This window comes from Lygodium microphyllum, chromosome 11 (genome assembly GCF_053477565.2).
Source record: "Lygodium microphyllum isolate KBCC chromosome 11, Lygodium_microphyllum_v1.1.10, whole genome shotgun sequence".
Lineage (NCBI taxonomy): Eukaryota > Viridiplantae > Streptophyta > Polypodiopsida > Schizaeales > Lygodiaceae > Lygodium > Lygodium microphyllum.
Genome location: NC_141145.1, coordinates 38,551,110 through 38,565,777, shown reverse-complemented (window position 1 = coordinate 38,565,777; position 14,668 = coordinate 38,551,110). Strand labels below are relative to the sequence as shown.

General features: G+C 43.2%; 1 protein-coding gene and 1 pseudogene across 1 annotated transcript; both read left to right on the top strand.

Annotated features, from left to right (window-relative positions):
* Positions 1–727: 727 nt before the first annotated feature.
* LOC148028722 (uncharacterized) lies at positions 728–1,204 on the top strand. The gene has a single exon (XM_087688477.1). It carries the CDS (start codon positions 728–730, stop codon positions 1,202–1,204), a length of 477 nt encoding a protein of 158 aa, XP_087544603.1.
* A 420-nt stretch (positions 1,205–1,624) lies between these two features.
* LOC148028721 (large ribosomal subunit protein eL29z-like) lies at positions 1,625–10,482 on the top strand (annotated as a pseudogene).
* Positions 10,483–14,668: the final 4,186 nt, after the last annotated feature.

The window sequence follows — 14,668 nt, the reverse complement described above, 5'->3', positions numbered from 1 at the left end:
TAGACCCACAACAGTCACCTTTTTGCCATCCGGTCACATAGACCTCATCTGATATACAAGTCAGGACTCAACCAATGTCCGGGCTCACATTTGGCTTCTCCTCATAATGGGGGCCTTACAACTTTGAGCACCATGGATCATTGGTAGCACCTAATGATGGTGGGGCATTGATCATATCTAACATTGGATGCATGGCACTTGTTTTCCTTAGGTTGTGACCAACGATGAGCGTGAGAGGATGTTCTAAGCTATAGGTTAGCCGTTGGGTCCTAAGGGGAAAGTGTAGTGAGGAATGGTACATCCTGAAACGTAAAATATTGGTACCTTGAGAGGAGTTTGTGCTCGTTTGTGTTATATGTTTAACAGTGCTGTCGTATTGTTTCGCATTCGAGGTGTGAAATCCACCCAAAAGTTGCGTGTATGGGATTTGATACTTTGTACATATTTAGTTGTTGTGATTATACTTTTGTTCTGCGTAGGCAGCATAGTGAAGAGGGTTCGGAGCAAGAGGAACTTATCAATAATGCTCTAGTTGGCATGTCTTGCCAAGTGGTCAGTCAACCTAGACGAGAAGGTTTTGATCAACAGTTCATAGGAGCTTTGGGAGATGTGGCTGAGACAGGACAGTTGAGCAAAGCAATAGCACTGATCATAGGGCAAGCATTTCATTTGGATGCACAAAGTAAAGGTTGAGCATAGACGATCTCATGCCATTGCTTGGGAGGGTATGATAGAGGTAGCAGAATATCAGCTTGGTGCTAATTTAATAGATACTTCAAAGTTTAAATGGGGGAACTTGGAGAGTGAACCACAGAAAAGAACAGCTGAGGTGGAAGAATCAACACATCAGAGAATGAGTCCTCTTCATAGAGCTGAATACTCCAACCCTGCCATACATACTCTCTCCTTGGAGCACTCAAACCTGGGTGAGGGTTCTCATCCTGCAATACCTTTTGCTGTTTTTGATGAGATCCAAGAAGGGTCACCTGCAGCACTTGATGGCCTCATGTTCGGAGATCAGCTTCTCAAATTTGGAAGTGTAGAAGGTGGAGATCATCTTCTGCCAAGGCTTGCAAGTGAGGGCCAGATGAATGAAGGTAATGCAGTACCTGTTATTGTCATGAGACAAGGGATTCAAGTGCACTTAACTGTAACTCCAAGGAGATGGTCGGGTTCTGGTTTCCTCGGGTGCCTTTTGGTTTAATACGTTTTGGTATTTTAGTTTGGAGCATAGTTTGGATACAAAGACAATAATGGAACCTGCTTTTGTATTGGCTGGAAGGAAGCTTTTCTAGGGAGGAAAGCCAATTTGGGGGTCGCTTTTCTAGTCTGAAAGGGAGGAAGAGCTGAAGGGGGATGGATCCTAAGTTCCTCCGCAACCAGAGGTATATGAAGAAGCACAACAGGGTAGAAAAGGAGTCCCAGTCGGAGGAATAGAAGCTAAGCTGAGTTGCAAGATTGCAGACGGACTGAAGATGCAATGCATCAGTTTTGACGGCTAGATGCCTTGCTGCCCAACATATTGTTGTATGCGAAAAATGTTATTGCTATGAACTACCAAACTAATCTTTTTATCATGGGTTTATGTGTTTGTCGAAAAAAATTTCCAAGCGGTGCTATCGTCAAGGCTTGCCAGTTAAACAACAACTATGGCCAAGTCGAAGAATCACACCGCACACAATCAATCTTACAAGGCGCATAAAAATGGTATCAAGAAGCCGAAGAAGCACAAGTACACGTCGAGAAAGGGGATCGACAAGGACGAGAGCTCTAACTACATGCGAATTCAGCAGGAATAAATTAATCGTTACTCAGTATCGGATGCTGCACATGGAGAAAGGGGGGGGAACATTAATAACAGTTTCTGCAGGCTGTAACCGATACAAGCAACGTGCATTAACACTCGCTGGATTCAACAAATGCTAGACTCGACGCATCATCATAACAGCCTCCAGACAAGGTTTTACAAGCTTTTACCTTCTTGCTCATGGATACATCGGCGCTAGCTTTAGACATTGGTAATATAGTCGAGGCATTTGTTCAGGCCGGCAGAGCAGAGCTTTCTCAGATGAAAGAAATTTGGAGATCTACAGGTTTCACATTCATCCACAAGGCTAGGCCAGAGAACGTAAATCCTGCCTCTTTTATGAAGGCTTTGTATTCTTCTACCCTTGGTAAGGTCATTTACGAAGTGATATGCCATGGCTAAGAAGACTAGGGGGTCTCTATGTGCTCTACATACTTTATGAGGCTCAGCTCTTTGCCCCTCCCTTCAAAATCTATATGTCTCCAGCTGGCTGCAAGTGATTGTATGATCATGGGAAAGATATGTTGACAGATACATGCATTAGAGAGATGTTTCTATGGATGCTTACTACTGCTAGAAAGGGTTAATATTTATACAATGTCAAGTGAATACATACCATCTGCTGGTCGATACAAGGACAAAGGTTACATGTATGAGAGATGTAAAAGACAAATCTGAAGGTTACAATCAAGAAGAAACGCAAAGATTTTCTGGGTTTTAGAATGGTCCATGCAAGTCAATACATGGCAGCTCTAACAACTCTGCTTCAGGCTCTGCTGTACTGTATGGATAGTAGAATTGACATACTTTCTACTTGACTTTATGTCAGCTGCCATGTTGGTGATCTATGCCCAGAGGCTATTCGGATTTCTTCTTCTTGAACCTTGTATTTGTTATTGGCAGAAATAAAATAGAGTCTTGGCATCATTTTCTCATCTTGCTTATTTGCCTGATTGATTTTCTATCCTGAAATTAGTCAAGGTCCTCTGTGGTCCCGACTTTGCTTTCGAAACCCTTCGACATCTTTGGTGAACCCGACATGAAAGCGTCGCAGAAATTTCAGGATGGGAGATACTTCAGCATCTATTTCAGCCTCTTCTACAATTCCAGGTGCGTCCTCTACTTCAGCTCCTTCAATGACTGCTGCGTCAAGTACTTCAACAGATGATCTAAAGCAGATTTTGCAGAATATGTCCATGTATATGCAGCTTCAAAATCACCAGACACAATTGTATATGCAGCAACAACAGCAATTGCATCAACAACGGTTGTCTCAGCAAAGGCAACTATATTCGGAGCAGGAGAATGCAAACAGTGTGACTAAGGCGATTGAAGCAGTTGAGAATGAGAAGAAGCTATTTGATGGCCGTAATGTTTCAGCATATTTGAAGACATATGAGATCAAGATGGGGTTTTTTGGAGTTCCAACTGGACTTATGAGTAAGTACTTCCTTCGTCTTGTCATGCCCGCCTTGAGAGCAAAAGTGACTGATCTTTTTATTCAAAATTCACATTGGCAAGATTTTAAGAAGGCCCTGAAAGAAGAGTATTTCCTTGAGGACTTTGGGATGGCTACACGGCGGTCATTCCGAGAGTGGGTCTACATGCAAACAAAGGTTTAGCTACTTCAGAGTTGATTCGAGAATTTGAAGAGAGGTATAGTCAGCTTGATGCCATTGAACAAAGAGCATTGGATGTTGAAAAAGTTGAGCTTTTCTTGCAAGCTGCAGATCCTGCTCTTCAGGAAGAATTGGGAGAGCTTCTTGAGGATCACATGAAGCCTATGGGACTTAAAATGGATTGGCAGGATGCCCAGGATGCAATCTCGACTTTGACCAAGAGGAGGATATGGAAGACCCGCTTACAGAATGGTTCTATGACACCGACACCGTCTTCTGCTCCTTTAACCTGCTTCTATCCCTGTTATTTCTTCTCCTCCTCAGCCAGTTTCTTGGCCTATGCCAGTGCCTACTGTTTCTACTCCTCCTATTCCTCCTGTTCCACGACCGATGCCTGCACCTTCTGCTCCAAAACCATCCGCTCCATTGGTGCCTTCCTCTCTTGATGACATAATCAAAGGCATAACGGATTTGACACTGGAGTCAAATAAAGCGGAGTTGGTGGGAAAATTGAAAGAGCAGTTTGCTTCGACTGCGCCTACTATTTCTTCTAGTGCTCCTACTGCACCTAGGAGTGCTCCTAGTGCACCTAGGAGAGATCGAAGATGTATTTGGTGTGATAGTACGGACCATCAGCATTGCAGGGATTGTGAATCTTTTCAGGATGCAAGGAGAAAGAATTTGGTATATTGGGGACAAGATGGTAAGATTTGGTTGACTGAAACAGGAGCTCCGCTTGCCACCAACTTTGGGAAAGGCGGAATGAAGAAGTTAGTGGATGACATGGCTGCACGTACTTCTTATGTGACAGCTAGAGGAGATGCTTCTGCATATGGAGTCCAGATTGAGAAAGGATCAGAGAATCAGTCAGCACTATGGACTTATGCTATGGAGACTGCAAACAAGGGAAAAATTCAGCAAACTATTTTGACTAGTGCAGGCTCTAGCATCAGATCAAAGACAGGTTGGGATTCGCCTGTTGACAGGTACTCTATTTATGCCTACTTGGCTAAGTCTCAAGGAGCAGATGTACTTGTTGAGGAGAAGCGTAAGAGGGATGAAGAAAATCCAAGTGCAGCTAAAAAGACTAGAGGGGGTGAGTTTGTTACTCCACCTACTGCAGGACCGTCTTTAAGACTAGGGCCAGAACGACAGATGGAAGATGCTCAAAAGAGAGAAAAGAGGCAAGAGCCTAGAGAGAGAAAGTAGCCAGGGTTTAGATTGATGTCTGATATTGAGACATCTACGGACATGAAGAAAATATTTAATGACAAGATACTTGTCAGTAAGGTGACTTTCACTATTTCTGAGGTTTTGGGCATCTCAAAAAGAGAGTTTCAAGATCAGTTTCAAGGGTCCTGAAGAGGAAAAGACATGCATTGCCTACTACTGATACACAGGGAGTTTTGATTGGAGAGTTGGATGAGGATGAGGATGAGGTTATGGTTGAGAATGCTTCTATTTTTTTGCAGATAGAGAAGAGGGTTTAGCCTTTGCATTATGCTGAAACTGATGAGCCTGTCTTGATACCGCGTAGTCACTTTCCGCGGAGTCATTGGGCTAGGGCAACTACAGAGACGATGGTAAAAATTGGAGAGAAATAGGTGCCTTATGTTGCTTTGGTGGATCATGGTTCAGAGATTAATCTCATAGTTCGTGGAGTTTATGAGAGTAACAGATGGCCTATGGATGTAGAGCATGGATGGCATATGAGAGCCGCCAACAACACTACAGGTGATTTGTATGCTGCCTGTCCCAGTGTCAGGGTTTCTATTGGAGATGTAGAGGAGGATTTCCATTTCTTTGTGCAGGATTCATGCTCTTATCCCATAATTCTTGGACAGCCATTCATCACAGAGATGCGTATGGAAACAAAGGTAATGGATGATGGATCTGCTTATGCACGGATTCGCAGTAAAGATGGCATGAGAGTAGTTCAGTTTATGACTGTGTGTGTGAACCATGTTAGAAACAGGGATACTCTCAAAGATGCACCTTTGCCCACTGTGAGGGATTCGGGTTTTCATTAGGTACCGCCGTTTCGCGAGACGACGGTGGTACAGAGCAGAGGAGATTGGAGTTCTCGCCTCCTGGCACAGCAGTGTTTTCTCCTCCAGTTTTGTTGGGATTTCAGCAAACAGTTCGATGAGCTATCAGAAGATTTCTAGGTTGCCTAGAGCTGCCAGGCAGTACATATGCAGGAAGGATAAAAAATTGAAAAATGCAGGAATTTTAGAGCATGATGAGCACATAGATGGGATGTATGACAGTATGATTTGTGTAGATACGATGACAGAGATGGAAAATATACTGAAAACTGATATGCAGAGTTGTCACAATAATGTATTAGTGCAATCCCTGGACATGTTTCATGAAATTGCAGATTTTGTGTCACGGATTGAGTCAAAGGCTGAGGTGGCTCAGCAAAAAGAGTTGAGTGCTGAAGAAATTCAGCAAATAGAGTTTTCGGCTGATTATGATCAGCTTACAGAGACACAGAGGGTTAAAACCTTTCAGCCAATAGAGTTTACTGCTGAAATATTTCAGCATCCAGAGTTTAGGGCTGTTCCTATGCAGTCCATAGAGCAGAGGGCTGAGGATATTCAGCCATTGGAGTGCAGAATTACTTATTTACATCAAGATTTGAGTAATGCAAAGGATCATAATGAAGCCAGGGTTGACACAAAATACAAGATTGTGGATAAAAAGGTGAAGCCGGTAGCTGTATCGCTTCCACCTGACAGTGATCAGCAAATAGAGAGGGCTGCCAAACAGTCAATTTTGAGGAATCTGGAGCATATAGGCCATAAATTTTCAGCAGAGACTCTTGCTGAATTGAAAATTGGAAATGGTGATTTCTTGCTACCTACAGAGAAGCAATGCTTTCAGGAGATTCTTGAGCGACATGGAAGGGGGTTTGCTTTTTTCCCACATGAGATTGGATGTGTGAATCCGGATATTGTTGCTCCTATGGTCATTTTTACTATTTCTCATATTCCATGGGATCTCTGACCTATTCCAGTGCCTAAGGCACACCTGCCAAAGCTGATTGATTTATTGAATGAGAAAATCAGGATGGGAATTCTTGAGCCTTCATCTGCACCATACTCAAACAGGTGGTTTATGGTTCCAAAGAAGAATGGTACTCTCCGATTTATACAGGACATGCAGCCAGTAAACAGAGTTACTATCAGGAATGTTGGTATAAGTCCAGTTGTGGATGAGTTTACAGAAGCATTTGCTGGACATGCCATCTATTCTTTAGGTGATTTGTATTCGGGATATGATCAGTTTCAGCTGGCTTTGGAAAGCAGGGATATAACCACCATGATAACTCCTATTGGGCTTGTCAGGATGTGTACCTTGCCTCAAGGTGCCACTAATTCTGTTGCGCATATGATGAATGCCATGCATAAGGTCCTTCGTGATTACATACCTCAGCTTACCATGCCTTTCTTGGATGATGTGCCCATTAAGGGGTGTGGAGAAGAAGAGAAGAATGAGAGTCTAAATGAGTAGGGATGTAGATACTTTGTGGCTGATCATATTTCAGCTTGTGAGAAGATTTTGGCCAGGTTAGAAGAAGTGAACTTGACACTATTAGGGCAAAAATCTGTTTTTGGAGTGAATGAGGTTGTCATTGTTGGACATATGTGTGGATATTATGGCAGGAAACCCTCACCTGATAAGGTGGATGCTATAGGCAAGATTACGGAGTATTGTTCTACCACTTCAGAGGTACGGAGATTCATTGGAGCTTGTGTGTTTTATATGATTTGGATACCTCATTTTGCACACATAGCAGATTGTTTATATCAGCTGCTTCGAAAGGGGCAGAAATTCTACTGGGATGAGAGCCATACTAGAGCTATGCGGAAATTGAAGAAGTTATTGCAGATTGCTCCTACTCTAAGGAAAGCGGATTATAATTGTGGAAGGCCTATTGTGTTGACAGTTGACACTAGTCCAATGGGCTGTGGGTCAAGATGATGAAGATGGAAACAGGTATGCTATTCGGTTTGGGGCAAAAGTCCTAAACGAGAGACAAAGGAGATATCCGCAAATCAAGAGGGAGTTACTGGGGATTGTTACAGCTCTCAAATGTGACAAGGAGTACTTTATTGGAGCTTCAGTTGTGGTAGAGACAGATTGCTTGCCATTGATTGGTATGATTACGAGTTGCTCTACTACGGATATAGCTATGCTGAGATGGATTGCATACATCAAGTCGTTAAATCCAGAATTTAAACACATAGAAGGAAAGGATAATCCAGTGGCAGATATGTTGTCTAGAGCCAGATATGATGATGAGGAGACACTAATTGCAGAAGAGGATGAAGCAGAAATTTCAGCCACTATGGTTGATCATGTTTGCCATGTCTATGATATTGTGGCTTTCATAGAAGAACTCCATGTTGGAGATTGGTTGCAGATTGGCAAGTACCTTAGTTCACTAAGCAAAAGAGATGAATGGACAGATGAAGAGTTCAAGAAGATCAGAAGGAAAGCCTATGGTTATTTTCTCAAGGACGGATTTCTTTGGAAGCATCCGAAGAAAAGAGGCAGATTACCTTTGCGGGTTGTCTGCGATAGAGAGACACAGTTACAGGTGATGAGGGAGTTTCATGAGAGTCCTTGGGCTGGTCATAGAGGAGTGTGGGCTACTTATGAGAAAATCAAGGAGAAATATTTGTGAAAAGGCATGTATAGAGATGTTTCTCACTTTGTAGAGACTTGCAGGGACTGCCAGATGTATTCGGTAGTGCGTCATCGAGATGAGCTTCATCCAACCTATCCGCTATGCATTCATTATAAGTGGGTAATTGACTTGGTTACTATGCCTATGGGTCTATGGCAGATGAGATATATTGTTTTGGCTAGAGAGGATCTTACCAATCATGTTGAGGGCAGATCTTTGAGAACGAAGACCACTAGTGCAGTGTGTAAGTTCTTATTGGAAGAAATTTTTTGCAGGTATGGCTATGTGGGTAAGATCATTGTGGATCACGGTGAATTGGATGCAGATGAAGCTAGGGAGTTTTTCTCTCAACTAGGAATCAAGTTGGCTCTAACTACAGCATACAATCTAGAGGGAAATGGGAAAAGTGAAAGAGGGCATCCGCGGATAGTGAAAGCATTAGCCAAAACATGCAGAGGACGGATTGGAGAATGGCTGAGACTTCTACCATTTGCTTTGTGGGCTGATCGTACGACTCATAGTGTTACCACAGGAGATATGCCTGCAGAGTTGATGTATGGTCAGAAACCGGTTAGGCCGACTGAGACTTGTGCTTTGTCTTGGTCAGTTTTACCTTGGCAGGAGGATTTGACAAGAGAGGATCTCTTAGCTCTTTGGATTCGACAGTTGGAGAGAAGACCAGAGGATGTTCAGCTAGCTATTGAGAGGTTGAAGGTTGCTAGACTAAGAAATAAAGACAGGTTTGACAGCAGGCATCGCTTGCGGCCTAGAGCAATAGAAGAGGGAGATTGGGTATTAGTCTTTGATAGCAGCCTTGAAAATCAGCATATTGCACTTCAGAAGATGGTGAAAAGATGGTTTGGGCCGTACATAGTCAGACATGTCTTTGATAATGCAACATATGAGCTGACAGAATTGGATGGGACAGTGCTTAGAGTGCCTATTGCAGGAAAAAGAATCAAGATTTTCAAGAAAAGAGATGATGAAGATTATGCATTGGAAGAATTTGCAAGAGAAGAGCAATGAGAAGAAACTCCAATGGAAGAGACAGATGATATGACAGATAATCTTGTTGATATACCGGAAATGCACAATGAAGAGATTGATCTGTGTGTGGATCTTGATGATAACGATCATGGGTAGTTGGCCCATCTGGAGGATGCGCAGGATTAGAGGGGGTGGATGTCGTATTGCTGCGCATTCGAGCTGTGAAATCCACCCAAAAGTTGCATGTATGGGATTTGATACTTTGTACATATTTAGTTTTTGTGATTATACTTTTGTTCTGCGTAGGCAGTATAGTGAAGAGGGTTTGGAGCAAGAGGAACTTATCAATAATGCTCTAGTTGGGATGTCTTGCCAAGTGGTCAGTCAACCTAGACGAGGAGGTTTTGATCAACTGTTCATAGGAGCTTTGGGAGATGTGGCTGAGACAGGACAGTTGAGCAGAGCAATAGCACTGATCATAGGGCAAGCATTTCATTTGGATGCACAAAGTAAAGGTTGAGCATAGACGATCTCATGCCATTGCTTGGGAGGGTATGATAGAGGTAGCAGAATATCAGCTTGGTGCTAATTTAATAGATACTTCAAAGTTTAAATGGGGGAACTTGGAGAGTGAACCACAGAAAAGAACAGCTGAGGTGGAAGAATCAACACATCAGAGAATGAGTCCTCTTCATAGAGCTGAATACTCCAACCCTGCCATACATACTCTCTCCTTGGAGCACTCAAACCTGGGTGAGGGTTCTCATCCTGCAATACCTTTTGCTGTTTTTGATGAGATCCAAGAAGGGTCACCTGCAGCACTTGATGGCCTCATGTTCGGAGATCAGCTTCTCAAATTTGGAAGTGTAGAAGGTGGAGATCATCTTCTGCCAAGGCTTGCAAGTGAGGGCCAGATGAATGAAGGTAATGCAGTACCTGTTATTGTCATGAGACAAGGGATTCAAGTGCACTTAACTGTAACTCCAAGGAGATGGTCGGGTTCTGGTTTCCTCGGGTGCCTTTTGGTTTAATACGTTTTGGTATTTTAGTTTGGAGCATAGTTTGGATACAAAGACAATAATGGAACCTGCTTTTGTATTGGCTGAAGGAAGCTTTTCTGGGGAGGAAAGCCAATTTGGGGGCCGCTTTTCTAGTTTGAAGGGGAGGAAGAGCTGAAGGGGGATGGATCCTAAGTTCCTCCGCAACCAGAGGTATGCGAAGAAGCACAATAGGGTAGAAAAGGAGTTCGAGTCGGAGGAATAGAAGCTAAGCTGAGTTGCAAGATTGCAAACGGACTGAAGATGCAACGCATTAGTTTTGACAGCTAGATGCCTTGCTGCCCAACATATTGTTGTATGCGAAAAACGTTATTGCTATGAACTACCAAATTAATCTTTTTATCATGGGTTCATGTGTTTGTCGAAAAAAATTTCCAAGCGGTGCTATCGTCAAGGCTTGCCAGTTAAACAGCAACTATGGCCAAGTCGAAGAATCACACCGCACACAATCAATCTTACAAGGCGCATAAAAATGGTATCAAGAAGCCGAAGAAGCACAAGTACATGTCGAGAAAGGGGATCGACAAGGACGAGAGCTCTAACTACATGCGAATTCAGCAGGAATAAATTAATCGTTACTCAGTATCGGATGCTGCACATGGAGAAAGGGGGGGAAACATTAATAACAGTTTCTGCAGGCTGTAATCGATATAAGCAACGTGCATTAACACTCGCTGGATTCAACAAATGCTAGACTCGACGCATCATCATAACAGCTCCAGACAAGGTTTTACAAGCTTTTACCTTCTTGCTCATGGATACATTGGCGCTAGCTTCAGACATTGGTAATATAGTCGAGGCATTTGTTCAAGCCGGCGGAGCAGAGCTTTCTCAGATGAAAGAAATTTGGAGATCTATAGGTTTCACATTCATCCACGAGGCTTGGCCAGAGAACGTAAATCCTGCCTCTTTTATGCAGGCTTTGTATTCTTCTACCCTTGGTAAGGTCATTTACGAAGTGATATGCCATGGCTAAGAAGACTAGGGGGTCTCTATGTGCTCTACATACTTTATGAAACTCAGCTCTTTGCCCCTCCCTTCAAAATCTATCTGTCTCCAGCTGGCTGCAAGTGATTGTATGATCATGGAAAATATATGTTGACTGATACATGCATTAGAGAGATGTTTCTATGGATGCTTACTACTGCTAGAAAGGGTTAATATTTATACAATGTCAAGTGAATACATACCATCTGCTGGTCGATACAAGGACAAAGGTTACATGTATGAGAGATGTAAAAGACAAATCTGAAGGTTACAATCAAGAAGAAACACAAAGATTTTCTAGGTTTTAGAATGGTCCATGCAAGTCAATACATGGCAGCTCTAACAACTCTGCTTCAAACTCTGTTGTACTGTATGGATAGTAAAATTGACATACTTTCTACTTGACTTTATGTCAGCTGCCATGTTGGTGATCTATGCCCAGAGGCTATTCGGATTTCTTCTTCTTGAACCTTGTATTTGTTATTGGCAGAAATAAAACACAGTCTTGGCATCATTTTCTCATCTTGCTTATTTGCTTGATTGATTTTCTATCCTGAAATTAGTCAAGGTCCTCTGTGGTCGCGACTTTACTTTCGAAACCCTTCGACATCACATCAAAGGACCAATCCCTGCAATGTAGGAGAGCTATAGTGGGGCTGCGGTGTTTCTACCGTGAGGTTGCCTCGATATGTGTGTGATCGTGGCATTGCCAATGTGTATGGGTTCTCCCTTTGAGGAGTTTAAGGGAAACGTTGGACTATAAACTATAAATGCATGAATTAAGCTTTAGGGCAGTTTGTCCTTTAGCATTAGATTGATGCTCCTGGTCCGCGAGGCCGTGAGGGTGTTTGTGTGTCATGAGCATGAGGTCCGGCTAGTGCTATAGCTAGTGCCAGCCCATTTCAGGTCCCATTAGTGGTGTGTCTGTCGGGAGACGTCCATAAGTGGTGGTTTTCGAACCTAGGGTTTCTAGGGACCAAAATAAAGTTTGTTTATGTCCTCTGACAAGGATCGTCAAGCCGAAATCCAAAAAGCAGAACGTGCTAAGAGGGCTAGACGGCGGTTAGAGATTGTAAGTCATTATTCTCCTCAAAGGAGTAGCCCGGTATGTATAAGAGGCAGTGGTCTTAGCCACCCAACTACTCCACATAGTCTGTTAGGTGCAGGAGGAAGCGTAAGTTCTTTCTCTCCTCCACCAAGTCTACCCACTTCAAGTGGGGGGGTGAATTCACCCGTTCAAGCTCCAATTGTTAATCCGATTGTCGCCATGGCACGACCCATTGCAATTCCTGCAGGGACGCCAGATTTACCAGCTTTAGGAGTTCCCTTGCCCATTTTTAATGGGTTAGCTGAAGAGGATGCGGAATTTCACATTTGTGAGTTCCAAGGATTGATGTTCAATTATCGCATCCAAGACAAGGGACATCTCATGATGTTCTTCAATATGACGTTAAAAGGAAGGCTATGGTATCACAGCATAGAGTCTGGAACCATAACCACAATTGATCAATTCTATGCAGCTTTCCAAGGAGAATATGCCCTTGAAAGAGGTGGCCAATATTTGTTGCGGGTCTTGAATGTAACGCGCTAAGACCCTCATGAGAATGTGAAATCTTATGCCAAGAAGCTGAAGGAAGTATTCCATAAGTTACAAACTTACATTCCCATTCCGCCAGCTACCCAATTGCAATACTTTTTGCATGGGTTGGATTTTAATATCCAAGTACAATTGACCAGTGTGGCCTTGGCAGATATAGACACCACTATTACGCGGGCAGAAGGAGTAGAAGCACGATTACAAATGGCCTACTCCTCTCGAATGAATGTTAATGCGGGTTTAATACCTGGAGGCAATCTACCATTGATGAATGGAAGTCAAGGGATGCCTATGACTAACCCTAATGGGAGAGGAAGCATGGTTCAGAATATACCTTTGCTGCCAGCTCCTCCCAGTGTGACTATGCCTATGGCAAGTCAGTTGGCTCCACCAAATGTTGGAGGCCAAGTTGTGAATCCTAATGTTGTTCCGGTGGGTCAACAAACAATGCCAAATCAGATTGTTAGGCAATGGAACGACGAGTCGACGATCGAGGCTATGAGTCGAGTGCATCTAATGTCCTTGGCAAAGTTAAGGATATGATGAAGCATTATACCAACATGTTTTCTGAACAATATCAGCAAATAGTTGTCGATGTTAATTTCTTGAAGAAGCAGTAGAATCTAATAGGGAGTTCGACACCCTGAAGAGGGTGGACCCTCAAGATTCAGTTGTAAGTGGTGTGGTGGACAGCATTTTCCAAGAAACTGTCCAAATGTTAAATGTGATATTTGTGGGAAGTCAGGCCATTTAGCTACTACCTATTGGGGTAAGATTAGTTCCCTCCAACAAGGGAGTAAACAGCCAGGCCCTGTTAATCATAGAGCGCAAGGAAATAACTTGCAGTAGAATGATGTACCGATACAAATATTGCAGAGGGGAAAAACAACTGTAGTAGAGTTGCCACAAGGCAATGGAGTCAGCCTTATTGAGGCTGTACAAGTCAATGACGCTGAAACCTCTAACTTAAGAGCCCTGACAAGAGGCCAAAAGGCTAAAGAGGTTGACAAAGAGAAGGAAAAACTAGTTGAGGGAAACCTTAAGCAAGGGGATAAGGGGACGCAAGTCCAGAGTCCTAGCATGGAAGGGGGACCGCTAAGGCCGGTTGACAGAAAAGGCAACCCTGAGAAGGATGAGGAAGTGCCAAGAAAGAAGGCAAGAGCTAGAAAGAAGCACCAAAACCGGTCCAAAGACCAAAAGAGAGGATGGTTTGGTGAGAAAAGAGAGCTTTGGCTACTTATCATGACTTTGATTTAGCAAGTCCTCTTTGTGAAGTCAAACCAGATGTAAACCTCTTGCAATTTATCAAATTATCTCCAGGAGTACGCAAGGAATTTAAGAAGATCCTACGTATTGGGTATATTGTAGAACCTTTGGGCATAGCATGAGTAGGGGAAGATTGGTTTGATCATGCTGAAAAGAACTGCCCTAGGGTTCCAGCTTATGTGGATGGAATATTAGTGGAACATGCCATTGTAGACATGGATCCTCCATCAATATCATGAGTTTAGAGTTGATGGAGAGGTTGGGTCTAGGCATCCAAAAGGACAGCTCCACCCTTCTTAGAATGGCTAATGATAGTCTGAGACAACCAGAAGGTTGCGTTACTAAGGTCCATGTTACAGTGGCAAGTGTAGAATTCTTCTTGGACTTTAGGGTGATAAGATTTGCAAGACGTCCTAGCTATCGAGTCTTGCTAGGGAGGCCTTGGATCTTACGAACAGACTGTCAAGTTGATGTACCCGCCGGTCGAGTGGTTCTAGGTAGAGGTGCTAATCGAGTAGTAGTCGATGCTTACCCTGAGTCTCCTCAGAGTGAGAGAGCTCCTTTATCTTCTACTGAATTAGGGACAGTAGATGATCCATCTAGTAGTGAGACATCATCCAGCGATGAATCTAAAGAGGGGTCCACTAC

Bases quoted from the DNA above. Each gene is read 5' to 3' on its own strand.
- LOC148028722 (XM_087688477.1), top strand. From the start codon at position 728: ATGATAGAGGTAGCAGAATATCAGCTTGGTGCTAATTTAATAGATACT.